Source organism: Dipodomys merriami, unplaced genomic scaffold (genome assembly GCF_024711535.1).
Source record: "Dipodomys merriami isolate MVZ:Mamm:240054 unplaced genomic scaffold, mDipMer1.0.p SCAF_9, whole genome shotgun sequence".
In the NCBI taxonomy this organism is placed as follows: Eukaryota; Metazoa; Chordata; class Mammalia; order Rodentia; family Heteromyidae; genus Dipodomys; species Dipodomys merriami.
The window spans coordinates 20940087-20965686 of NW_027206512.1; the positions used below are offsets into that span (position 1 = coordinate 20940087).

Sequence of the window (25600 nt, forward strand, 5' to 3'; positions counted from 1 at the left end):
CTTAATCAAGTGATACATACCCGTCGGTCGATCTTATCACCCTGTAAATTATACATTAAAAATTATTCATAGTATTACTACTGTGTAGAAAAATCTCAATCTAGACAAGTCCCTTAAATCCTTTTTAAAGTTCCTCTATAATTTAAGCCCATAATTTGGGACAATAGTCTAATCTTTTAGCATGTAAAGGTAATATATTTTTCAGAGAAAAAAGGCTAAATTAATAGTACTGTGTTACTTGGAGTGGAAGGAGGATACCACAACATTATCTTTAGTATTTCCTGTTATGCATACTTCAATAACAAAGTTAAAAGCACTCAGTTATTGTTGGCTTAAAAAAAGTGTTTTGAACAGTTAGTGCCAAGAAAATGCCAAGTATTAAATAAATAAAGATATTTTTGAAAACTATGCAGTTTTTTTTATTACTAGGAAAACCAGAATAAACACGTGTCACTCTTTTCACTGTAATTAATCTTAAAGCTTTCATTTGTATCCTTTGTAAAAGCTGGCAGTAATGTTTCTCTAGAAGCTCAAATAAGGCCTGAGAACTGGGGCTGTACCTAAGTGGCAGAGGGTATGCATAACATCCCCAGTACCAAAAAGGAAAAGCAGTTCAAGACAAGGAAAAACGTAATGCATGACCAAATTAAAATTAAGAAGGACATAGCCCACTATCATAGGGAGTGGGTAGGATAATTCCACTGCTAGGACAAATGAACAATTTTAGATTTTTCCAACACATTAACCTTCCCCAAGTACTTGAATGTCAATGACTTTATGGTTTTGCTAAAGTATGTTCTTCAACTGTTCAGCAGCAAGGCTAGTTCATGTAGGTAAGTCATATAGTGAAGTGACATTCATAAATGCCTTAGCAGCCATACTTCAATAAAGCTTTATTGTTCTTGCTTACGTGTCTCAAGGAACACAAAAATTCTTGTTTTTTTAAAAAAAATTATTGTTTTTCCACAATTTGCTCAATAAATTTTATGCATTAGGATTGAGAATTCACAAACATCTAAGGATTATACTGTATGATACATATGCAATGTACTGCTATTCCATTTTTCTTTCTAGATTATGATTCCTGGAAGATAAAGCAGTTCCTAACTGTTTTATTCTACTCTTATAAACTGACCTCAATTCAGCTACTGAGAAGAGAGAACTGCATGCACTGTGGATGATTTAAAAGATGAAAAAAAGAAACCAAAATAAAACAAATATCTTTATATCTATAACTTGAATTTTCATTATGATGTAGATCTTGTACCTATTTTGAAAACTATTCCTGGGCTGGGAATGTGGCTTAGTGGTAGCCACGAAGTGTTAGCATGGATGAAGCCCTGAGTGCAATACCTCAGTACCACATAACCAGAAGAAGCCCGCAGTGGAGCTGTAGCTCAAGTAGTACAGTGCTAGCCACTGAGCACAAAGGGGCTCAGGGACAGTGCCCAGGCCCTGAGCTCAAGCCCCGGGACTGGCAAAAATAAATTAAAAAAATTTTATTAGTTCCTTTCTACAAAATCGTTTCTAGTTACAATAAAACAGTAAGTATATAAGTGCTTTTTTTTTTCTTTTCATCTGAATCTTCGAAGAACATCCTTAAGTCCTGTATCACTGCCATCAAAATAGATAGCTGAAGCTTCTTCTCAGAGAATGTTTTACCTGTGACAGGATGTTGGTACACTGTTGTAGTAAAGAAACTGGAGGGTTGCCGATACTTGTAGCAAGTTGAACCCTGAGCAACTGTTCTTTCTGAGTAGCATTTTCTTGCAAAGCATGGGCAAGGGCCACCGCAGCACACCAATTTGAAAGTGAATCGGTAGAAAACAAACCTCCACATAACAACTGACCAGCTGAGACTGAATTACCTGTTGCTATAAAGAGGACAAGCAGAAGGTGATAGTTTATTAGACACTGACTACATGGAAATAAAATTTCAAGACAATTTTTAAATTGTTTTCTACACATACAAAAATAGTATCAAATAGTATCTAAACATTTGTTTTAAAATAAAGCCTGTGTTTGGGCTTGAACTCTGGGCCTGGGCGCTGTCCTTGAGGTCTTCAGCTCAAGGTGAGAGCTCTACCACTTGAGCCACAGTGCCACTTCTGGTTTTCTGGTGGTTAAGTGGAGATAAGATCTCACAGACTTTCCTGCCAGGGCTGGCTTTGAACTGGGATCTCAGATCACAGCCTCCTGAGTAGCTAGGATTACAGGTGTGAGACAATGGCACCTGGCTACTAAGTATGATCTAAATGATTTTTAGTAATATTAAGAAACAGTTTCCAAAACAGTAAATCTACTTTTTGAAACAAATGAATGAGCCAGGCTGGTGGTGGATCATACTTGGAATCTTAGCTACTCATGAGGCTGAGGACAAGAAAGGCAGTCTGAAGCCAGCCCAGGCAGGAAAACCCATGAGACTCTGATCTCCAATTAACCATCAAAAAAGCCAGAAATGGAGCTGTTGCTCAAGTGGTAGAGTGCAATCCTTGAGCAAAAAGTTCAGGGACTATAAGTTTAGGCTGTGAGTTCAAGACCCAGGACAGGCACAAAAAACAAGAACAAACAAGAACAAACAAAACAAATGGTGATGGCTAAGTCCAGAAAATCATTACTTTAACTGAAAACAACTTTTCTAAAAATAATGTCATATTTTAGTTATTTTCTTATCTCCTAAGCCTTATTTTCATTACGGTATTTTACCAACGTGTGTGTGTGTGTGTGTGTGTGTGTGTGTGTGTGTGTGTGTGTGTGTGTGTGTGTGTGTGTGTGTGTGTGTGTGTGTGTGTGTGTGTGTGTGTGTGTGTGTGTGTGTGTGTGTGTGTGTGTGTGTGTGTGTGTGTGTGTGTGTGTGTGTGTGTATGTGTGTATGTGTGTGTGTGTGTGTGTTGCTGTCCCTCAGTAATTCAGCTCCAGGCAAGCCCTCTAACCACTTGAACCACAGTGCCACTTCCGGTTTTCTGGTGGTTAATTAGAGATCAGTCTCACAGACTTTCTTGCCCAGGCTGGCTTTGAACCACGATCCTCAGATCTCAGCCTCCTAAGTAGCTAGGATTACAGGCATGAGCCAACGGCGCTGGGCTAAAATATTATTAAACAGACAAAATTTTGATAAAAAATATTTCATACCTTATATAATTAAAATGAATTCTACTAATATTTCCCATCATCCATGTCAAACTGCTTGCACCAAGTTTAAAAAGTTAGCAGAGATAAATAAACTCATTTGAGGTAAGTTGAAGTATTAAAAGAATATATAAAAAAGGTAATGGCTCTAATCTATATTGGACAATGAACCAAAATGTTAAGCATAATTTAATAGTAGGATTTGTCTTTAAAATGGCAATCATGATTAATGGAGTTTCTGTTTACTGGTATCTGTTATATGTCAGCTATTGGTGTAAATGCTTAACATACGTAATTGTACCAATTCTTAAAATATTTCTAATGAAATAGAATCTCACATATAGATGTGTACCATTATCACTTCACAACTTTATAAAGCAAGAGTAAAAGAAATTGTAAGATGCAACTCTGCCATGGCTCCAAATGTTCTCTCTATAAATTTATCTTTAGGGTTTTTTTTCTAAGTATACAAAGATATTTTAAAGTAAAGCATGAGTCGGAGATTTAAATAAAAGCTTGAAAAGCAATGATTTACTTTTTAAAATAGGTATTAGAACCAAATTATTTACCATCAATAGTGGAAGGTAGAAGTGTTGCCACAATTTCTCCTTGTCCTTTTTGGTTTTTATATAAGAAACACTGGAAACAATAGAGAACAGCACATCGCAGTACAAATGGCTGCCTTTCATTAACCATGGACATAAGAAGTACTACAATTGCTGGCCTGTGGAATTTAAAAAGTAAAGAATGAAATGAAGCATTACAACCCAAATACATTGATCAATTACTAGTCATTTTGTTAACTGAAGAGGAATAGGACACCATCAAGTAAAGGGCTTCTAATTCCATAGCTCAAGATAAGGAAAGTATAGTTTATAAAAGTTATTTGTTTACATTATCTATCTGGAAAAATGCAGCTAAGAAAAGTGATTTGTAGGGCTGGGAATGTGGCTTAGTGGTAAAGTGTTTGCGTAGTATGTATGAAGCTCTGGGTTCAATTCCTCAATACCACAAAAAACAGCAAAAGCCAGAAGTGGTGCTGTGGCTCAAGTGGTACAGTGTTAGCCTTGAGCAAAAGAAGTTCTGGGATGGTGCCCAGGCTCTGAGTTCAAGCCCCAGGACTGGCACAAAAAAAAAAGAAAAAGAAAAAGAAAAGAGACTTGTTTACCTTATCTGAGAAGTGGAAAGGAGACATCTGAACCTAAATATCTAAGGCCAAGATACTCTGGGGCTTGAAGTCAGGGCCTTATGCTCTTGCTTTTTTTAGCTCAAGGCTGGTGCTCTACCATCTGAACCACACTTCCACTTCTACTTTTCTACAGAAATAAGAGCCTCATGGACTTTTCTGCCTGGGCAGCTTTGAACTAAGATTCTCAGATCTCAGCCTCCTGAGAGTAGCTAGGACTAGGCATGAAACTACCACTGACACTCAACTAGACCATACACTCTTAAAGTATCAATATGTTTATATTGCCAAACAATTCTAGATTTATAATGTAGAACTAAAGGTGTAGTTGGATGCCTGTGGCTCATATAAATCTAGCTACTTAGGAGTCTGATATCTGAGGACCAAGACAGCTATCAAAGATGGCTTGGGCAGGAAAGTTCATGAGATTGATTTCCAATTAACCACCAAAAAGCTGAAACTGAAGCTGTAGCTCAAGTGTCAGAGCACTAGCCTTGAATGAAAAGCTAAGGGACAGTGGTTAGGCCCTGATTTCTAAGCCTAGTAATGGCACCAAAAGAAAAAATAAGATGTATGATTACATGAGATATTTTAACAACTCAATTAAGTGTTTAACTTAGTTGGGTTTAGAGCAATCCAGTATTCTCCCTTTCCTACCTTGGTGGGTTGGAAGGTGCATTTACAGAAGCAAAATAGTCTTGGTTTACTTGGCAGCCTCGAATAACTTCTGATACTGTGTTTATGGTCTGGTAAGAGAGGAAAAGAACATGTAGAGAAAGTAAGTCAAGAAAACCTGCTTTCAAAAGAAGAAAATGTTATACCCTACTTTTTGATTATAAATGCCAAAGTTCAGACGACCCTGCCTCCAAGTTAGTTAAAGTGCTATAATCTTGTAATACTTTTCCAAGCTAAAGTTTTAAAATATTAACTATGGGCCTATAATTACAAATAACTTGACCACATGCATTTAAAAATCTCAAAAACAGAAACTAATAATATACTCTAAGAGACCAAAAGCATTTTTACAAATAGATAGAAAAAATGGTTTAAAATGGAATAAAGTAACAGATTTCAAATACAATACAATGGGTATAGAAACATGGCTCAAGTGGTAGAGCACCTGCCTACTAATCATGAGATCCCAATATAAGCCCCAGTGATGAAAAAAAAGTTATGCATTAAATATTCTATCTAACAATTAATTAAATTCAAGCACCAGTGGCTCATGACTGTAATTATAGCTACTCAGGAAGCTGAGATCTGAGGATCGCAGTTCGAAGCCAGCCAGGGCAGGAAAGTCGAAGAGATGCTGGAAGTATAGCTGTGACTCCAGTGGTAGAGACCCTGTCTTGAGACAGCACCCAGGCCCTGAGTTCAAAGTCCAGTACCAGCACATGTGTGCACGCACACACACATGCACATGCACGCACACACACGTACACACACACACACACACACAATTAATTTGAAAAACTTCAAACAGAATGAGACAAAATATTTCAAATACTGTATTACTTATAAGTATATCCTATTTTACCAACTAGAAATAAACAAACCAAATAATTAAAAAAAAACTAGGTCCAAAAAGTCTAATAATCTATTAATAGAGTTGCAGAAAGAGAAAAGAAAGGGTAGGATCTAAGTGGAGGGGAACAAACAAATGGACAGAGAAATGGAAGGCAAATAGTCATAATATTCAATGCATGTAAGTGAAGACGGAACTTGAAACGAGAGAATGGGATTGAAACTTTTTTGTACAACTATTCGAAGATAATTAAAAACAAAACAAACCAGAAACAACTAGGTCCATAAAGTCTACCAATCTATTCAGAAAATTACAGAAAGGGCCCAGAGTGAGTAGCAAAAATAATTGGGGATGGGAAAAAAGGTCTATAACATAGCATTGTCATCAGTAAATTCTAGGACACCAGAAATAAAAGATCTCAAAAGTTTCTAAAGTGAAAAAACAGATTACATTAAATAAGGAATAGGAGCCATACATGTGGTGGCTCACACCTATAATTCCAGCTACTCCAAAGGAATGATATGGAGGATTGTAGTTTAAGGCCAACCAGAGCTTAAGTTACACAGACCCCACCTCAACCATCAGCTAGGCAGAGTCATTACAGCTATACCAGAAGCCTTAACAGGGGATTGAGGCCCAGGCCAGCCCAGGCATAAAAGTGAGATTCTATTCCAAAAATAACTAAAGCAAAAAGGATTGAGTGAATGTTTCAAATTGTAGAGCCTATCTAGCAAGCTCTATGCCCTGAATTCAATCCCTAAAGTTGAAAAGAAAAGAAAGAAAAGAAAGAAAGAAACAAAGAAAGAAAGAAAGAAAGAAAGAAAGGAAGGAAGGAAGGAAGGAAGGAAGGAAGGAAGGAAGGAAGAAAGGAAGGAAGGAAGGAAGGAAGGAAGGAAAAAGAATTCAGAATGGCTACAGACTTCTTTTTACTTAAAAGGCTTTTTATGTTGGGCTGGGAAGGTGGCTCAGTGGTAGAGTGCTTGCCTTGCATGCATGAGGCCCTGGGTTCGATTCCTCAGCACCACATAAGCAAAAAAAAGAAAAAAGCCAGAAGTGGTGCTGTGGCTCAAGTGGTAGAGCGCTAGCTAGCCTTGAGCTGAAGAGCTGAGGGACAGCGCCCAGGCCCAGAGTTCAGGCCCCACGACCGGACCCAAAAAAAAAAAAAAAAAAAAAGGCTTTTTATGTTGTAATTTTCACAGAATGGAATTTGCACTGGCCAACAGACTGAGAGAAATATAAATGCTTAAGAGTAACAAGAACTGACAGGTGATAAAATAAAAAATAAAAAAAAACAGTAAAAATCAGTTGCTATGCCAAAAACAAGTAATCTGAGGATAGGAATGTAGCTATTTTGTGTAAAGGCTATTCAAAGTAAATAATGTCTTGAGACATTGTTTTATACAGGCCTAGGCTGGAAGTTTGAGTTCTCATTCTGCTTCCTATGTGTATTTCCCTCTTCTTCCCTCTCATTATTTTCCTCATTATTATTATTATTACTGTTTTGGTGGTACTAGGGTTTGAACTAGGGGAAAAGTGTTCTTGAGCCATACTCCTAGTAGCCCTTTCTGCTTTAGTTATTCTTCAGATAATGTGTTGTACTTCTGCCTGGAATCAGCCCAGAATTGTAATCTTACTATTTCCTCTTCCTGCACAGCTGGGAATGCCATCATGCCCAGCTTTTTTTTTTTTTTTTTAATTTTCTTCAGTTTTTTAATGTGGTGCTGAGGAATTAAACCCAGGGCTTCATGCATGCTAGGCAAGCACTCTACCACTAAGCCACACTCCTAGGCCAGCCCAGCTTTTTTTTAATTAGCTTATATCCCTTTTCTGGTAGTGGGGTTTTACTGTTATATATCCACACATGTTAATACTGTATATACTGTATCATACCCTTCATCACACTCCCTATACCATTCCCACCAAGAAATAGTGTCCCCAACAGATCTCCTTGTTCTGTTTTCATAGACAGGAATAGTCTATTTTGACAGTGCAATCAATGTTTTTGGTCTTTTTCTTTTCTTTTTTCTGTGCCAGTAGTGAGTCTTGAACCCAGGGCACTAGGTACTGTTCCTTAGGTTTTTGACTCAAGGCTAGTACACTACCAATTAAACCACAGGTCCACTTGGGCTTTTTGGTACTTAACTGAAGGTAAGAGTCTTACAAATTTTCTTGCCTGGGCTGGCTTTGAACCTTGATCCTCATCACTCAGTATTCTGAGGAGCTAGGATTACAAGCATGTGCTGTCAGGACCTAGCTTCAATCTTATTTATCCTCTTCCCAGGCTCACCCCCTCCCACTATTCTCACCAACCCCCAGCCTATTTCTCTTCCCTCTCCTTTATTGATCAACTTTTATTGAGCTTCTCTGTGCTGTTCTCATATATACTTGTGATGTGTTACACAGTTATTCACCTTCCCTTTTCCCTCTCCTCTTTCCAAGTCTCTTGGCTTGATTCATGTTCTATTGTTTAACCATCTAATTAATGGCTATACTTCTTAACTGTAACACTAGAATGCTGTTGTAAAAGTTGACTAATGGTGGTTTCCAATGCTAAATTCTATAACTAGCCTGTTACTAACTCTGAAAGTAGAAAAGCTCAGCATCAGATCTATGAGAGAGGCTGGGGGTGGGGAATGATGAATTTAAGAGAGTTTTAGTGTGTATAAACGTATTGAAAATAAAGTAAATGAAAAGGAATGCATCTATAACTTACAAAAGAGAAAACAGTACTCAAAAAAAAAGATAAAAAGCTGGGTGCTGGTGGCTCACGCCTATAATCCTAGCTACTCAGGAGGCTGAGATCTGAGGATCTCCGTCAGCCCAGGCAGGAAATCCTTGAGACACTGATCTCCAATAAACCACCAGAAAACCAGAAGTGGCACTGTGGCTCAAGTGGTAGAGCACAAGACTTGAGCTGAAGAGTTGAGGGATAGTGCCCAGGCTCAGAGTTCAAGCCCCACAACTGAAAGGAAAAAAAAAAAGATATAAATCTCTATTATCTATTTGGCTTAGCAGCAAGTGTCATACTGTTAGTACAGTCATTAAGACTAGGCATAGAATTCATTATTTTAATACCTATTGCTTGGGAGGCAGAGATCAGGAACTGTTTGAGGCCAGTTAGGTAAAAAGTTAGTGAAACCCTAATCTAAATGAACAAGGCTGAGTTTGGTGGCAAATGTCTGCAATCCCACCTATTCAGAGGTATAGGTAGGAAAATTGCAGTCCAAAGCAGACTGGCTCTGGGCAATAAGTAACACCGTATCTAAAAAAATAACCAAAGTTAAAAAAAAAGGCTAGAGGGCTGGGAAAGTGGCTCAGTGGTAGAGTGCTTGCCTTGCATGCCTGAGGCTCTGGGTTTGATTCCTCAGCACCACATGAACAGAAAAAGCTAGAAGTGACACTGTGGCTCAAGTGGTAGAGCACTAGCCTTGAGCTGAAGAGCTGAGGGACAGCATCCAGGCCCAGAGTACAGGCCCCATGACCAACAAAAAAAAAAAAAAAAAAAAGGCTAGAGACGTGGCTCAAGTGGTACAAAAGCCCTGAACTCAAACTCCAGTACTGCCAAACAAACGATTTTTTAAGCACTTAATGATCTAAATAAAAATTGATTTAAATATAAATTCCACAAATATCTAATATTTCCTACTGATTTAAGTATAAATTCCATTAAAGAACTATGGGCAACAAGAAAAAGTAAAGTTTATTGGAGGTGTGTATGCAAGAGAGGAACTTAAACTGGTCAGTGGCTCACACCTATAATCCTAGCTACTCAAGAGGGTGAGATCTGAGGACTGTGGTTCACAGCAAGCCTGGGCAGAAAAGTCCCCATGAGACTCTTACCTCCAATTAACCACCAGAAAACCAGAATTGGCACTGTGGCTCAAAGTGGTAGAGCTCTACAGACTTGATCACAGAGGCCCAGGGACAGAGCCCAGGCCCTGAATTCAAGCCCCTGGACCAGCAATAAATAAATAGATAAGTATATTCTATAACATATTATGGGTTGTAATTAAAAAGATAGTGGAATTTAAAGTAGGAATGAGTGAGGCCAATGATAGCTGTTTATTTTGGTTTTTTAATATATTTTTATTGTAAAGGTACTGTACAGAGGGGTTACAGTTACATGAATAAGGTAATGAGTACATTTCCCATTGAATATTATTAACCCCCCTTTGTTTTTCCTCTACCATCCCTTTCCACATTACAAGTCTTTATACTTCTTTTGGGTCTGCTTTCTCAGCTGGTAGTCTACAATCTAGTGATGCCTCCAACCCTACTTTTTGTTGGTTATTATGGAGATAAGAGTTTCATTAAAAACTCTTCTGCCTGGGCTGGCTTCAAACTGCAATCTTCTGCTCTCAGCCTCTGAAGCAGATGAGATTACAGGTATAAGCCATCAATGCCTGTCAGAGGGTTGCTTTTGTAATAAAACATTAATTTTGTTGGCACTTTTACTATGCGTATGCTAATTTGGGACAAATAAAACTAATTTAAATACATTAAACTTTTCAAAAACTTTGATTTTGGGTGTATGGGGGATAACAGTATTGAAGTTTGGATTCAGGGCCACTCCATTGCAAGTATGACATAATATGACTGAGCCATACCTCTAGCCCTACTTTTCACTGCTTCTGTTTAGAATATATTTCCACCTCCCAACTGGCACACATCTGAGCAGTGGTCCTTCTCCTCTTAGGCTCCCTGGCTGGAGGGAAGCTCCAGCTTCCCTCTGTGGAATTGGAAAAGTCTGAGATTTTTTCTGTCCAACTGGCCTGGAATTGTAATACTCCCACCTTTTAGTCTCCTATGACATACCTTGAGATGACAGGCATGTGTTACTGTGCCCAGGAATTGTTGGGTAGGGGGTCTCATGAACTTTTTTGACTATGTTGGTCTCAAAACAACACCCTACTATTCTCAGCCTCCCAACTTAATTTCTTTTTCTTATAGATAAGAAACAGAGAGCCAAGTGACAGTGGCTCCTGCCTATAATCCTAGCTACTCAGGAGGTTGAGATCTGAGGTTCTCAGTTCAAAGCCTTCCCAGGCTCTAATATCTAATTAACTACCAAAAGAGAGGGGGGGGAAGGAAGGAAGGAAGGAAGGAAGGAAGGAAGGAAGGAAGGAAGGAAGGAAGGAAGGAAGGAAGGAAGGAAGGAAGGAAGGAAGATGGGGAGAAAAAAAAAAGTGGAGATATGGCTCAAGTGGTGGAGTGCTAGCCTTGAGCAAAAGAGCTCAGGGACAGGGCCCAGGCCTAAGTGCTAGCCCCAGCACAGGCACCAAAAAAAGAAACAAAATGTGGAACTGTAAATGTGGCTCAAATGGTTGAACATTAGCTATGAGTAGGAAAACTGACAGAAAACACATAGGCTGGTTTAAAATCACAGTACTGTCACCACAAAAGAAGAAAAAAGGAACAAAGCATGCCATGAATCAAAGTACAAGAATTTAATATTCTATGAATCAACTTGGTAAGACAATCATTTTGATTTCAAAGTGAAAACTATTTCAAGTGAAACTATGTTTTTTTTTTGTTGTTGTTGTTTTTGTTTTGTTCGTGGGGCCTGAACTCTGGGCCTGGGTGCTGTCCTTCAGATCTTCAACTCAAGGCCTCAAGGCTAGTACTCTACCACTTGAGCCACAGTGCCACTTTTGGCTTTTTCTGCTTATGTGGTGATGAGGAATCAAAACTAGGGCCTCATGCGTACAAGACAAACACTACCACTGAGCCACCTTCCCAGCCTCAAGTGAAACTATGAATCATAATGGATACTTTTTTATAGAATACTTCATTATTAAATTAATGAAAAATTAATTTTCATGACTAAAATTTCATTAATAAAATTAACAAAAAAATGTTTCTGGATGGATCCATTAAGCTTTTTTTTTGGGGGGGGGGAGGTCCAGTCATGGGGCCTGAACTCTGGGCCTGGGCGCTGTCCCTCAGCTCTTCAGCTCAAGGCTAGCCCTCTACCACTTGAGCCACAGCGCCACTTCCGGCTTTTTTCTTTTTGCTTATGTGGTGCTGAGGAATCGAACCCAGGGCCTCATGCATGCAAGGTGAGCACTCTACCACTGAGCCACCTTCCCAGCCCCTGTTAAGCTTTATTATTATTTATATATTGCAAAACGTTAAGAATAAGTATAGCTTTTAAAATAATGTCATAATTATCATTTACTAAAGTAAGTTAGGAACTTAACACATGAAAACACTTTTTTTTTTGGCTAGTCCTAGGATTTGAACTCTGGGCCTGGGTGTTATCCCTGAGCTCCTTTTGCTCAAGGCTAGCACTCTACCATTTAAGCCACAGCACCACTTCCAGCTTTTTCTGTGATTAATTAGAGATAAGAGTCTCACCAACTTTCCTGCCTGGGCTGGCTTTGAACCACGATCCTCAAATCTCAGCCTTCTGAGTAGCTAGGATTACAGGAGTGAGCCACCAGCACCCAGACTAATTATTCTCTTTCCTTCAGCGAATATCTAATTCCTCTGAAGATTCTTGATTTTGACTTCCACAGAACGGTTTTTGCCTTTGTTCATATACCTCAGTCAGGATGTCAGCAGGAATTCCAGTAGCCATTAGGATAGTGCAAAGCTGCTGCAGTAATCCACACTGGAACATAGCCTTCTGGCAGCTACTGGTAGCACCAGGAGGGTTGGTGGGAGACACCAGTACTCGAACAAGCTGTGAAAAATGAGAAAAGAAAATATGCCTTTTAAAGATTTGTAAAGGCTTAAGGCAAATCTGATCTATGCAAATAGGAGAATGTGTATGAAGTCTCCTTACCTGTTCAACTAGATTGAGGGGATATTAACAGTAACATCACTTATTACATTATGCTACATTATTACATTATGCTATTTGCTTAAGTTTATCACTTCTAGATGATTGTGAACTCTGAGAATAGCAACTGCCTTGGCCATTTTTATATCCCAAACATTTACACACACAGCATTTGGAACATACATATTCAATGATGGATAAAATTAAGTTATTTAGATAAGGAAAGATGAACTACTTAGTAACAAAGCAGGTCTGAAAAACAAATGGTATGATAAATTTTCCTTAAAAAGAAATAGTTGAAGAGGTGTTAAAAATAACAATTGACTAAGTGCCAGTGGCTCATATCTATAATCCTAATTACTCTGGAGGCTGAGATCATGGTTCAGAGTCAGCAGGAAATGCTATGAGACTCTTTTTTTCTTTTTGTTTTTCTGATTTTTTTTTAAATTTAATTTTATTTTATTTGTGAACATACTGTACAGAGGGGTTACAATTACATGGGCAGGATAATGCGTACATTTCTTACCAAGCATTGCAGCCTCCTCCTTTGGTTTACCCTTCACATCCCTTCCCAGCCTCCCCTCTCCCCCCCCAGAGACTCTTTTTTTCTTGATGTTGGTTGTGGGGACTGAACTCAGGGTCTGGATGCTGTCCCTGAGCTTTTCTGCTCAAAGCTAGCACTCTACCACTTGAACCATAGCACCACTTCTGGTTTTTCTGGTGGTTAATTGGAGATAAGAATCTTACAGTCTTTCCTGCCCAGGCTGGCTTTGAACTGAAATCCTCACATCTCACCCACCTGAATAGCTAGGATTACAGGTATGAGCCACTGATGTCCAGTATCTTGTCTCCAATAAATTATCAAAAAAGCCAGAAGTGGAGCTGTGCAAGTGGCAGAATGCTAGCCTTGAGCAAAAAAAGCTCAGGGACAGTGCACAGGCCCCAAGTTCAAGCTTCATGACCAGAAAAAACAAACAAACAAACAAAAAAACTCTAACACCTTAGTAAAAGATTTGCATATTAGCTAAGATGCTAGGCTTGTTAACTGTTAATGCTATTTAAATTTGTATGATTCAATAATTACTCTGACCTTGAACATGAAATTTTAGAAACATGAGGAAAGTCACCCAAACAGCTACTCAGGCGTATTTACAAAATCTTAAATATACCATGCATTTAAAAACTAGAATTGCATGCATATACATGCACAAACTCTTATATATTGAGACTAAGGGGGATATTTATGATTCTCCTTAATGATGAAGTGTCAGACAAATGTTACTTGTTACTTTAAGGTAGCTACACAAAAGTAAACAATAATATAGCAAAGCAGATAATTTTATTACCACATTAGAAGGAATTTTTTTTTTGGGGGGGGTCCAGTCGTGGGGCCTGAACTCTGGGCCTGGGTGCTGTCCCTCAGCTCTTCAACTCAAGGCTAGCGCTCTACCACTTGAGCCATAGCACTACTTCCGGCTTTTTTCTTTTTGCTTATGTGGTGCTGAGGAATCGAACCCAGGACCTGAGGCATGCAAGGCAAGCGCTCTACCACTGAGCCACCTTCCCAGCCCTAGAAGGAATTTTTTTAAGATGAAAAAAAAAATAATGATGGGTCTAGGAATGTGGCTTAGTGGAAGAGTGCTTGCCTAGCATACATTAAGCACTGGGTTCGATTCCTCAGTACCACATAAACAGAAAAGGCCAGAAGTGGCGCTGTGGCTCAAGTGGTAGAGTGCTGGCCTTGAGCAAAAGAAGCTCAGGCACAGTACCCAGGCCCTGAGTTCAAGCCCCAGGACTGGCAAAAATAATGCTAATAATAATAATAATAATAAAAACTTATACTTTCTTAGCTACTTAGGAAGTTAAGAGCTGATAAGTTTGAAGCCAGGCCAGGCAGATTGGCTTCCAAGATGCTTACCTGCAAAACCAGCCAGGAAAAAAAAACCCCAAAAACAGAAAATGGCACTCTACTACTTGAGCCACACCTTCGAGTCAGCATTTTGTTGGTTAATTGGTTAATCTGCTGCCCAGGCTGGCTTCAAACCACAATTCTCCAGGTTCATCTTCCTAAGTAGCTGAGATTATAGATGTAAGCCACAGTGAGAGGCTACCATTTTTCTCAAAAATATTTTTGTATGTATCTCCAAATTATAAGGATTTTCTAATAATGATTTTTAAAAATCATTATCATCATACTATTTTTATATATAACAAAATCAAAATTAACAATAATTATTGTTATTTAATGGCAGTTGAGTATCTTTACTGATGGAAAAAGTAATGATCAATTCTTAGATGGCAGAGAAATAGAAAGCATGGTTGAAGAAAGAGGGCTAATAATATTCAAATATATAAACTATCCCCACAAGGAATTGACTTGTATTACTTCAGAGGGCAAAACTAAAAGAAGTTACACCAAGAAAAGTTTGCCTTTATAGATTGAGTAACAATTATTTCAAGAAATATTTTCCTGATTTTTTTTTTTTTGGGTCCGGTCGTGGGGCCTGAACTCTGGGCCTGGGCGCTGTCCCTCAGCTCTTCAGCTCAAGGCTAGCGCTCTACCACTTGAGCCACAATGCCACTTCCGGCCTTTTTTTCTTTTTGCTTATGTGGTGCTGAGGAATCGAACCCAGGGCCTCATGCATGCAAGGCGAGTGCTCTACCAGTGAGCCACCTTCCCAGCCCTATTTTCCTGATTTTTTTATCTGAGAAATAGGAATTAAAAATCCCTAAATATGTCTACAGCCCTAGTTACTCAAGAGACTAAAGCAGGAGAATCACTTGATTCCAAAAGTTTAAGGCCAACCTGGGCAAAGACGTGAGACTCAATGTCCCAAAAGGGAAAAAAAATCTAAGATTAGTTTTAGTTTTCAGTGGCTTAGAACCCAATTACAAGTTAGATGATGAATAATTCCAACTAAAATGTATATATTCCAGGAGGAACACAATGCTGCACTTTCATTTGGGATACAACAGAGAACTCTAAGTAAAGCTTTTTACAGCCAGTAACAAGATGATCAGTGGTCTGTGAGATCATGTATATTATAAGTTCTTCAATCTTAAAGAAGGCTATATCAAAATGGATTAATCTAGCTCCTTTCGTTTGCATTTGATGGCTTCACCAATCTCGGCAAAGCAAGTTAGCTTATTCACTCTTATAAAGTAAAAAAATCCTTAAAGAACCATTCATTATATAACTAAAATAGCCAGGTGTCTGTGGCTCATACCTATAATCCTAGCTACTCAGGAGGCTAAGATTTGAGAATCTCTGTTGAAAGCCAGCCTGGGCAGAAAAGTCCCCAGGAGAATCTTATCTCCAATTAATCACTCAAAACCTGAAAGTGCAGTTGTAGCTCAAGTGGTAGAGTGCTAGCCTTGAGCACAAAGAGGCTCAGGAACTGTCGAGGCTCTGCCAGCCCTACAACCAACAAAATGTAGAATACTTTATTTTTCTGATTACGCGCTATATTTTATTAGCTTTTTTGTAGCTTTATATGTCTTTTTTTTTTTCCAGGGCTGAGAACCGAACCCAGGGCCTTGCGCGCGCCAGGTGGGCACCCTTCCGCTGGGCTAAACCCCCAGCCCCTATTAGCTTTTTTGTAAAAGAATTTTTTTACTTTTTGGAAAGTGGTGCTTTGTACAATTTTTTTTTTTTTTTTGGTCGGTCCTGGAGCCTAAACTCTGGGCCTGGGCACTGTCCCCCTCAGCTCTTCAGCTCAAGGCTAGCGCTCTACCACTTGAGCCACAGCACCACTTCTGGCCTTTTCTGATTATGTGGTGCTGAGGAATTAAACCCAGGGCCTCATGCATACAAGACAAGCACTCTACCACTGAGCTACCGTCCCAGTCCCAGTAATTCTTTTTTTTTTAATCATCCAGTCTTGGGTCTTGAACTCAAGGCCTAGCACTAAGTTATAATAACAATCCTTCAAACTTATTTTTCTAGAGGAAATAACAAGCTTACCACTCTAAGCAAAAATTACCAAATTTACCAGTTGGTGAAATGTTTTTTGTTTTTTTAACAGTTGTAGAGCTTATACTAAGGGCCTGAGCACTGTCCCTGAGCTCTTTTGCTCAAGAACAGCACTCTACCACTTTGAATCACAACTTCACTTCTGGTTTGGGAGTGATTAATTGGAGATAACTGTCTCACAGGGACTTTTTCTGCCTGAGCTGGTTTTGAACCGTGATCCTCAGATCTCAGCCTCCTGAGTAGCTAAAATTACAGGCATGAGCTACCAGCACCTGGCAGGTAAAATGGTTTCTAAAACTAATGTATCTGTAATACTGACATGTGAAAACAATGAAGAAGTTGGAAGTATAAAGAGAACTGACACTGTAAGCACGTTCCCAGGTAAAATACTTTCATAATTGTTTTTAGGTATAACCTAAAAATGGTAATGATATTATTTATACCCAAACTAGGGCACTTTTAAAGTGACAGAGGACAACACTAGTAATTATAATAATGAATCCTGTCCTAGCAAAACTGGGGCATAGGGTCAACCTAATTATCAATCCTATGCAGGCAACTCTCTGGGTATGAATAATACTCAGACTCTACTTACAGAACCACCATCTAGCTTGAGATCCATAACTTCAGAAATGCAGGTATACCCAGAAACATTCAAAGACCCACAAGAATCAATACAGTCCATAATTAAGGAACTGGTATAAACTTATGTAAAACAGAAGAGAAATTTGGTTATGAAGTAAAATAAGTTTAAGAAGTTCAAACTTTTCTCAGATGGGGAAGGTGGCTCAGTGGTAGAGTGCTTGACTGGTATGCCCAAGTCCCTGGGTTTGATTCCTCAGCACCACATAAGCAAAAAGAAAAAGCCGGAAGTGGCCCTGTGGCTCAAGTGGTAGAGCGCTAGCCTTGAGCTGAAGAGCTGAGGGACAGCGCCCAGACCCAGAGTTCAGGCCCCATGACCGGACTCAAAAAAAAAAAAATTTTTTTTCTCAGATGTAGAAATCATTTAAAATACTACTTTGTCATTTTTACTCCTTAACTTTACTAACACCAACTAAAATCAACTAACAGTTGATTTGTCAGCTTGGTTTTTTTTTTAACATATTTTTATTGTTATTAAAATGTGATGTACAAAGGGGTTACAGATAAACAAAGACAGATAAGCAAGACAAAAAGAAATAAAAACAAACAAAAAACCCTCTTGCTTCCATTTCCTGGAGTTCATTTAGATAAATATTATTTTATATGATCAAAGGGACAGAGACATTGTGCCTTTAACGATTCAAATTAAAAATCCTGGGAGGGCTGGGAAGTTAGCTCAGTGGTAGAGTGCTTGCCTCGTATGTATGAGGCCCTGGGTTCGATTCCTCAGCACCAAATAAGCAGAAAAAAGCCGGAAATGGCGCTGTGGCTCAAGTGGTAGAGTGCTAGCCTTGAGCTGAAGAGCTGAGGGACAGTGCCCAGGCCCACAGTTCAGACCGCATGACCAGACCCAAAAAAAAATCTTGGGAAACAGGGTCATTATCATTCATTTCCTAGAATCTAGTACTTGGCTTTGAGTAAAATATTTACTGAACAAATTAATTTGAACTTCATATTTTGAATACTTTAATTTGTATTAGAGCCTTATTTATACTGTATCTTTTTTTTTTTTTTGGAGATTACTTATACTTGTTTGTTTAAATATCTTTTTTTTCTTTTCATTCAAGACCAGAACTCAAAGTAGGTATATGATGCTTACACTCACTGGCAGGAGCCCTACCACCTTGAGCCATACTTCCAACCCCATTAGAGCCTAATTAAATAATATAAATCAACAAGTAAACTTCCATTTCCTAATGTAAAATCAATCAGGAAACTACATCTCAATGTATTTTAAAGTAATACAGCAAAGCAAGCAAGAGGAATACAATAAGGAAACTGAGAATCTAATAATTATCAAAGTTGAATGATGGATGAGGGAATGCCTATTTTTAAATATGACTTGAAGCCGGGCGCCGGTGGCTCATGCTTGTAATTCTAGCTACACAGGAGACTAAGATCTGAGGATTGCGGTTCAAAGCCAGCCCAGGCAGGAAAGTCCGTGACACTCTTATCTCCAATAAACCACTTGAAAACTGGAAGTGGCACTGTGGCTCAAGTGGTAGAGCACTCACCTTGAGCTGAGAGTGCAGGGACAGTGCCCAAGCCCAGAGTTCAAGCCCCACGACCAACAAAATAAATAAATAAATATGACTTGAAATTTCCATTAAAAAAGATTTTAGATGGGCGCCGGTGGCTCATGCTTGTAATCCTAGCTACTCAGGAAGCTGAGATCTGAGGATCACTGTTCAAAGCCAGCCCGGGCAGGAAAGTCCATGAGACTCTTATTTCCAATAAACCACTTGAAAACCAGAAGTGGAGCTGTGGCTCAAACAGTAGAGTGCTCATCTTGAGCTGAAGAGCTGAGGGACAGTACCCAAGCCCAGAGTTCAAGCCCCATGACCGACAGAAAAAAGAAAAGAAAAGAAAAGATTTTATCCTGGTGCCAGTCAGCTCACACCTGTAATCTTAGTTACTAAGGAGGCTAATTCTAAGGATCAAAGTTCAAAGCTGGCACTGGAAGGAAAGTCTATAAGATTCATCTCCAATTAGTGCCTCTAAAAAGCCAGAAATGGAGCTGTGGCTCATGTGGTAGAGTGCTAGCCTTGAGCAAAAAAGCTCAGGGAAGCCTGGCACTGGTGGCTCACACCTCTCAGGAGGCTGAGATCTGAGGATCGAGATTCAAAGCCATCCTGGGCAGAAAAGTCCTTGAGACTCTCTCTTATCTCCAATAAACCACCAGAAAAACTGGAAGTGGTGCTCTGGCTCAAGTGGTTAGAGCGCTAGCCTTGAGCTGAAAAGCTGAGGGACAGCACCCAGGCCCAGAATTCAAGCCCCACTACCAACCAAAGGAAAAAAAAAACAAAAACCACGCAGGAACAGTGCCCAGGCCCTGAGTTCAAGCCCTAAGATTGGCACCAAAATAAAAAAGATTTTTTTAATGCTCATCTGAAACAAATTGATGATCTTAGATTTATCAAATACAAGCAACTTCATTTCCTTTGAAGGAACTGCTGACAAAATTCTTACCATGTTTACATGTAAGGATAGCATACCTGTAGCATTAGATGTAAATTAGTCACTTTTTGTGCAGACCAGCCTGAATTTTCATCTCCAACTTCAAACCAAGGTTTCATACGTTGAATATATGAGCCTTCTTTGAAAAAATTTTGATTGGAATTGTTGTTTTTTAGCAAGTTTTGGAGCAAAATCAAACAATCTTCCACAACTATACCTGAGGAGAGAGCATAAAATAGAAATGTTCAGGCTGATAAAAATTTTTTTAGAAAAATCAATCCCCTAACATTTTGTTGTTGTTTTGTTTTTGTCTTTTCTGTTTTGGAACTGGGGATTGAAATTAAGGTTTATACATGGTAGGCAAATGATCTACCACTGAGATACAATCCAATCCAAAATTATTAACTTTTTTTTGATGGTACTGGTGTTTGAAATCAGGGCCTTGTGGCTTGTTAGGCTGTTGCTAGGCTGTCCCCCACAAAACATTTTTAACACAAATCTCTATGCTCAGCATCTCTTTATTTTTTTATTAAGTTTTTTATTGTGAAAATACTACAGAGGGGTTACAATTACATGAGCAAGGTAATGAGTACATTTCTTACCAAGCAATTGTTGCCTCTTCCTTTGTTTTTCCCCTACCATCCCTTCCCTCCCATCTCCAAAACTACACTTCGCCCCCCTGCCTAAATTGTAAAGTTCGTTTTTTGACATAGCATCTTGTATATCTCATTGTTGCAATAAATCAACCTGTATCCCTATTTAGACAATATGTTTTTTCCCTTCCGCTCCCCAAATTATACCAACATCAAATAGTGAAAACAAGAGGTTATACCATAGGGGAGGGACATACCAAGCAACAAAAAAAATCACGTGGTGCCTTATAAATACATTATCAGCATCTCTTTAGTTCAGCAAAACCATCTGCCTGTTCTGACTCTTGATACACACATACTACAAACCAGTTGTGATCTCTTGACATCTGTCCACCTATCTATTCACCACAGTGCCTCATCTTTCATCCACAATCAAGATTAAACATCATTTCTTTAGGAATGATGATGGTAAAAATCCAATGACTAGATTAAGATCACCATCTACATGCTTTTACATTAGGTGGTTACTTTTATTATTAGGTAGTATCTGTCTTCCCTACTAGTTATAATTCATAAACACATTCCTCCAAGAAATGCAAATAAAACATCAAGTATATACATAGTTATTAAATATTAAATATTAAATATTGAGCAAATTAATCATATCTTCATTGATCTCTAGGAAACATTTGACAGTGTTATCTCTTGTCTCTAAAATGTCCTTTTGTCTCCAAAACACTGCTCTTACCTTACAGATAGATCTCTGGCCACTCCTCAGTCTAGTTTTCATATTTTCTGTCCAATGTTTCATCCGTTTTTTTACTTCTTACTACCTGCCTCTTTCCAGGATAAGTGTCATCCACACTATTGCTTCCATTAGTAACACAGTAGAACTTTCCAACTAATCTTTCTTTACCAAGGACTAGACCAATCAGTGGTTCCCAATTTCTCAATAAAGCAAACTGACTGATACTGGATATTCACAACAGGCAGAGTCCTCTACACTCACACTGGCTGCAAGTGAGGGTATAAGTGTTTTTTTCAGTCTTTAGGTTTACAGAAAAAGCTGGGAAGGTGGCTCAGTGGTAGAGTGCTTGCCTTGCATGCCCGAGTCCCTGGATTCGATTCCTCAGCACCATATAAGCAAAAAAGAAAAAAAAAGCCGGAAGTGGCCCTGTGGCTCAAGTGGTAGAATGCTAGCCTTGAGCTGAAGAGCCCAGGCCCCGAGTTCAGGCCCCACGACCGGACCAAAAAAAAGAAGAAGAAAAAGACAAATTGAGACAAAGATCCACATTTTTTCCCCTCTCAATTTCCCATTAATAACATCTTCCATTAGTGTGACACATTTGTTATACACCATTATTTAAGTCCATAATTTATATTAGGGTTCACCTTTTATACTGTGAAATTCTATGGGTTTTGATAAACAAATAGGCTCATATATCTACCACTACAAATAGTTCTACTGCCTTGAAAATACTCTGCAATTCATCTATCTATCTCATACTTTCTCATCTCCAAATCATCCATTAACCGGTGACATCTTATGTCTCTTTAGGTTTTCCTTCCCAGACTGTGTATTGCTAGCAATACACATTTACAGATCATACATGCCTCTTTGTGAACTGAGTCTTTTCTTTTCATTGCTAAGTAATATCCCATTTTATAGATGTATTAGAGTTTGTTTATCCCTTACAAACTGATAGATTGCTTCCAAGTTTCTGGCAATTGTGAATAAAGCTATTATAAACATTCATGGGCAGGTAGGTTTTTTGTTTGTTTTCTTCTGTGATAGTCCTGGGGCCTTGAACTCAGGATCTGGGTGCCGTCCCTAAGCTTTGGTCAAGGCTAAAGCTCTACCACGTGAATAACAGCTCCACTTTTGGCTTTTTCCATAGTTAACAGCAGACAAAAATCTCACAGATTTTCCTGTCAGTCCTGGCTCTGAACCTCAATCCTCAGGTCTCAGTCTCCTAAGTAGCTAGAATTACAGGCGGGAGACACTAGGGCCCAGCACAGGTAGGTTTTTGTGCAAGTAAGGATCTTAAGTTCTTTTGGGTAAATGCCAATGATCATATGGCAAGATACACTTAGTTTTGTTTTTTTTTTTAAAGTTCCAAAATGTCTTTCAGAGTCCTTATATTATTTTGCATTCCCACTAGCAATGAGTGAGGTTTTTGATCCCCACATCTTATCCAGTATTTGGTGCTGTCAATGTTTTGGGTATTTACCATTTTAATAGGTATGTAGTGCTATTTTACTGTTTTAATTTACTGTTCCGGGGGGGGGGGGGGGGGGAAGAGTTGTAGTGGTAGGGAGAGAGGGATGGTAGGGGAAAAACAAAGGAGTAAATAACAACGCTCAATAAGAAATACACTCATTACCTTACTCATGTAACTGTAACCCATCTGTACAGTATTTTTACAATAAAAATATATACATAAAACAATCTACTGTTCTTATTGGGGAACAGCAAATTTGTATACTTCTTTGGAAAGGAGACTGTTGAGATCCCTTGCCCTTTTTTTTTTTTCGTCTGTCATGGGACCTGAACTCTGGGCCTGGGTGCTGTCCCTCAGCTCTTCACCTCAAGGCTAGCACTCTACCACTTGGGCCACAACATCACTTCTGGCTTTTTCTGCTTATGTGGTACTGAAGAATTGAACCCAGGGCCTCATGCATGCAAGGCAAGCACTATACCACTGAGCTACCTTCCCAGCCCACCCCTTGCCCTTTTTTTAACTGGCTTGCTTTCTTATTAAGTTTTAAGAGTTTTTGGCATTTTTCATATATAAATCCTTTTACAGACATATTAGTTTTGCAACTTATTTTCTACCAGTCTGGCCTTTCCTGCACAGTACAAGTTTTCAATTTTTTTATGAAGAGAAAATATTTGTCATAAAATAGTTCCATAAAAACAATATATACCGTGCTTATTTAATAGGATTCATTCCTTTCAAATACAAGAACTGCATAAAGCAATAATGTCCACACAAAACAGTGATCATCTTATATATCTTTAAGCTCAAGTATTGCAAAGTATATTTATGTACTCTCTCTCTCTCTAGACACACACACACACACACACACACACACACACACACACACACACACATGTATAATCTATGGCTAGGTATTTTCACTAATACACACTGTCAGCATTTAAAATAGCTGAAATAGAATAAAGATTCTGTTCATGGTTTTTAGAGTTGAACTAGCCAGATGTCCCAATTTATTGCCTTTAGTTTACTTATAACAATAGTTTTGAGCTTCTATTTATTCACCAAAAGAAACATATCTTGTTGTTTAGTTGTATTCTCTCTTTTTTTTTTTTTTTTTGGTTGGTCCTGGGGCTTGAACTCTGGGCTTGGGCGCTGTCCCTCAGCTCTTCAGCTCAAGGTAAGCGCTCTACCGCTTGAGCCCCAGCACCACTTTCTGTTTTCTAGTGGTCTATTGGAGATGAGAGTCTCTCGGACTTTCTTTGACCGGGCTGGCTTTGAACCATGATCCTCAGATCTCAGCCTCCTGAGTAGCTAGGATTACAGGTGTGAGCCACCAGCGCCCAGCTTTTAGTTGTATTCTTCAATCTCACATTTTCCATTCTTTATACCATGAGATAGTTGTACCCTAGTTTTCCTTCAAGAACACTGACATACTACTAACCTTAAGCATAAAAACTCAGGGTTAGTTCCCAGGCCCTGAGTTCAAAGCCAAAGGACTGGGATAAAAAGGGGAAAAAAAGAAAATTTCTTCATATCTCATCAAACATAATAGTGTCAGAAAAACGTCCCCATATCACACAAAGAGGCTTTATATCTATTTACTCTCTCCTTGGTGTATGTACTGTTATCATAACAACACTGTCCCAACATGAAGGAAATCTTGTATTCTGCATTTGTGCTCACTCCCTGAGCTTTCATTTTAGCTTCAATCCACTTATTTGTTGTTGATCAAATAACAATGTCATAATCTTCATGTGCAGTAGAAATTTATGAAGATACAGCCTTGTTAATTCTACCCATATTTTTTCACTAAAGCCAGATAACGTATAAGTAACATCTAGTACTAAAAGTTTTCTTCCTTCTCTGGGAGGAGGATTCAGTATTTCCATTTAGTAATCTTTTACTCTGTAAGAAATTTTCAGTAGGTTTCTTCTGTATTGAGTGTCAACTATTTCATCTTCAATACCAAAATTGGTTGACTACATCATGATTATTAGGATGTGGACCTGAAACACCTTCCAAGTTCTCATGAGTTTTCACTGTGATTTTAGTATTTGGTTTTATTTTAAGAGTACCAAGCTTGGCTGGGAAGGTGGCTCAGTGGTAGAGAGCATGCCTTGCATGCCAGAGGCCCTGGGTTCGATTCCTCAGCACCACATAAGCAAAAAGAAAAAAGCCGGAAGTGGCGCTGTGGCTCAAGTAGTAGAGCGCTAGCCTTGAGCTGAAGAGCTGAGGGACAGTGCCCAGGCCCAGAGTTCAGGCCCCATGACCGGACCCAAAAAAAAAAAAAAAAAGAGTACCAACCTTAACATTTTCTGCACCTCATTTAATGATATTTTCAAAACCTTTCATGATGCTTATCAAAATCTCAAATATCAAGCCAGGCACTGGGGGCTCATGCCTGTAATCCTAGCTACTCAGGAAGCTGAGATCTGAGGATCACGGTTCAAATCCAGCCTGGGCAGAAACCCCATGAGACACTTATCTCCAATTAACTACCAGAAAACCAGAAGTGGCACTGTGGCTCAAGTGATAGAGCACTGGCCTTGAATTGAAGAGCTCAGGGACAGTGCCCAGGACCACAGTTCAAGCTCCATGACTGACAGGAAAAAAAAAAAAATCTCAGTATCAGTTAATAAAATCTGTTATATCTTCCTTGATTACTTCTTGAAATGCTCTTTTTCTAATAAACTTAACCTTACTTCTCAAGTAAAAGCAGTTTACTTCTCAGTTGCAAGAATACTGAACCTTTGATCCTTCCAGCCCAATCTCTTTTCCAGAGGCCATGGTTTCTCTACTCTCTCTTTTTTTTTTTTTTTTTGGCGGGGGGGGGGGGGGGGGTGTCAGCCCTGGGGCTTGAACTCAGGGCCTGGCCACTGTCCCTGAGCTTTTTGTGCTCAAGGTTATCATTTTACCATTTGAGCTATAGCTCCACTTCTGGTTTTTTGGTGTTCTAACTGGAGATAAAGAATCGCACAGGCCTTGTTGCCTGGACTAGCTTCAAATGTGATCCTCAGATCTTAGCCTCATGAGCTAGGATTACAGGCATGAATCACTGACAACTGGCTATCCTCTACCGAGGAGAGGAT

General features: G+C 39.0%; 1 protein-coding gene and 1 pseudogene across 2 annotated transcripts in view; both read right to left on the reverse strand.

Moving 5' to 3' along the window:
- Positions 1–25600, reverse strand: part of Uso1 (USO1 vesicle transport factor) — an 84235-nt gene that overhangs the window by 27030 nt on the left and 31605 nt on the right. The window contains exons 9-14 of one of the 2 annotated variants that reach the window (XM_070012867.1): positions 19735–19913; positions 12385–12525; positions 4973–5061; positions 3699–3853; positions 1663–1874; positions 21–41 (exon numbers count right to left, since the gene is read on the reverse strand). In XM_070012867.1, coding sequence (XP_069868968.1) covers positions 21–41; positions 1663–1874; positions 3699–3853; positions 4973–5061; positions 12385–12525; positions 19735–19913 — 797 coding nt within the window. The remainder of the gene's footprint in view (positions 1–20; positions 42–1662; positions 1875–3698; positions 3854–4972; positions 5062–12384; positions 12526–19734; positions 19914–25600) is intronic. The other variant, XM_070012868.1, reaches the window with a different exon arrangement.
- Positions 23954–25298, reverse strand: LOC138820920 (ubiquitin-like domain-containing CTD phosphatase 1 pseudogene; annotated as a pseudogene).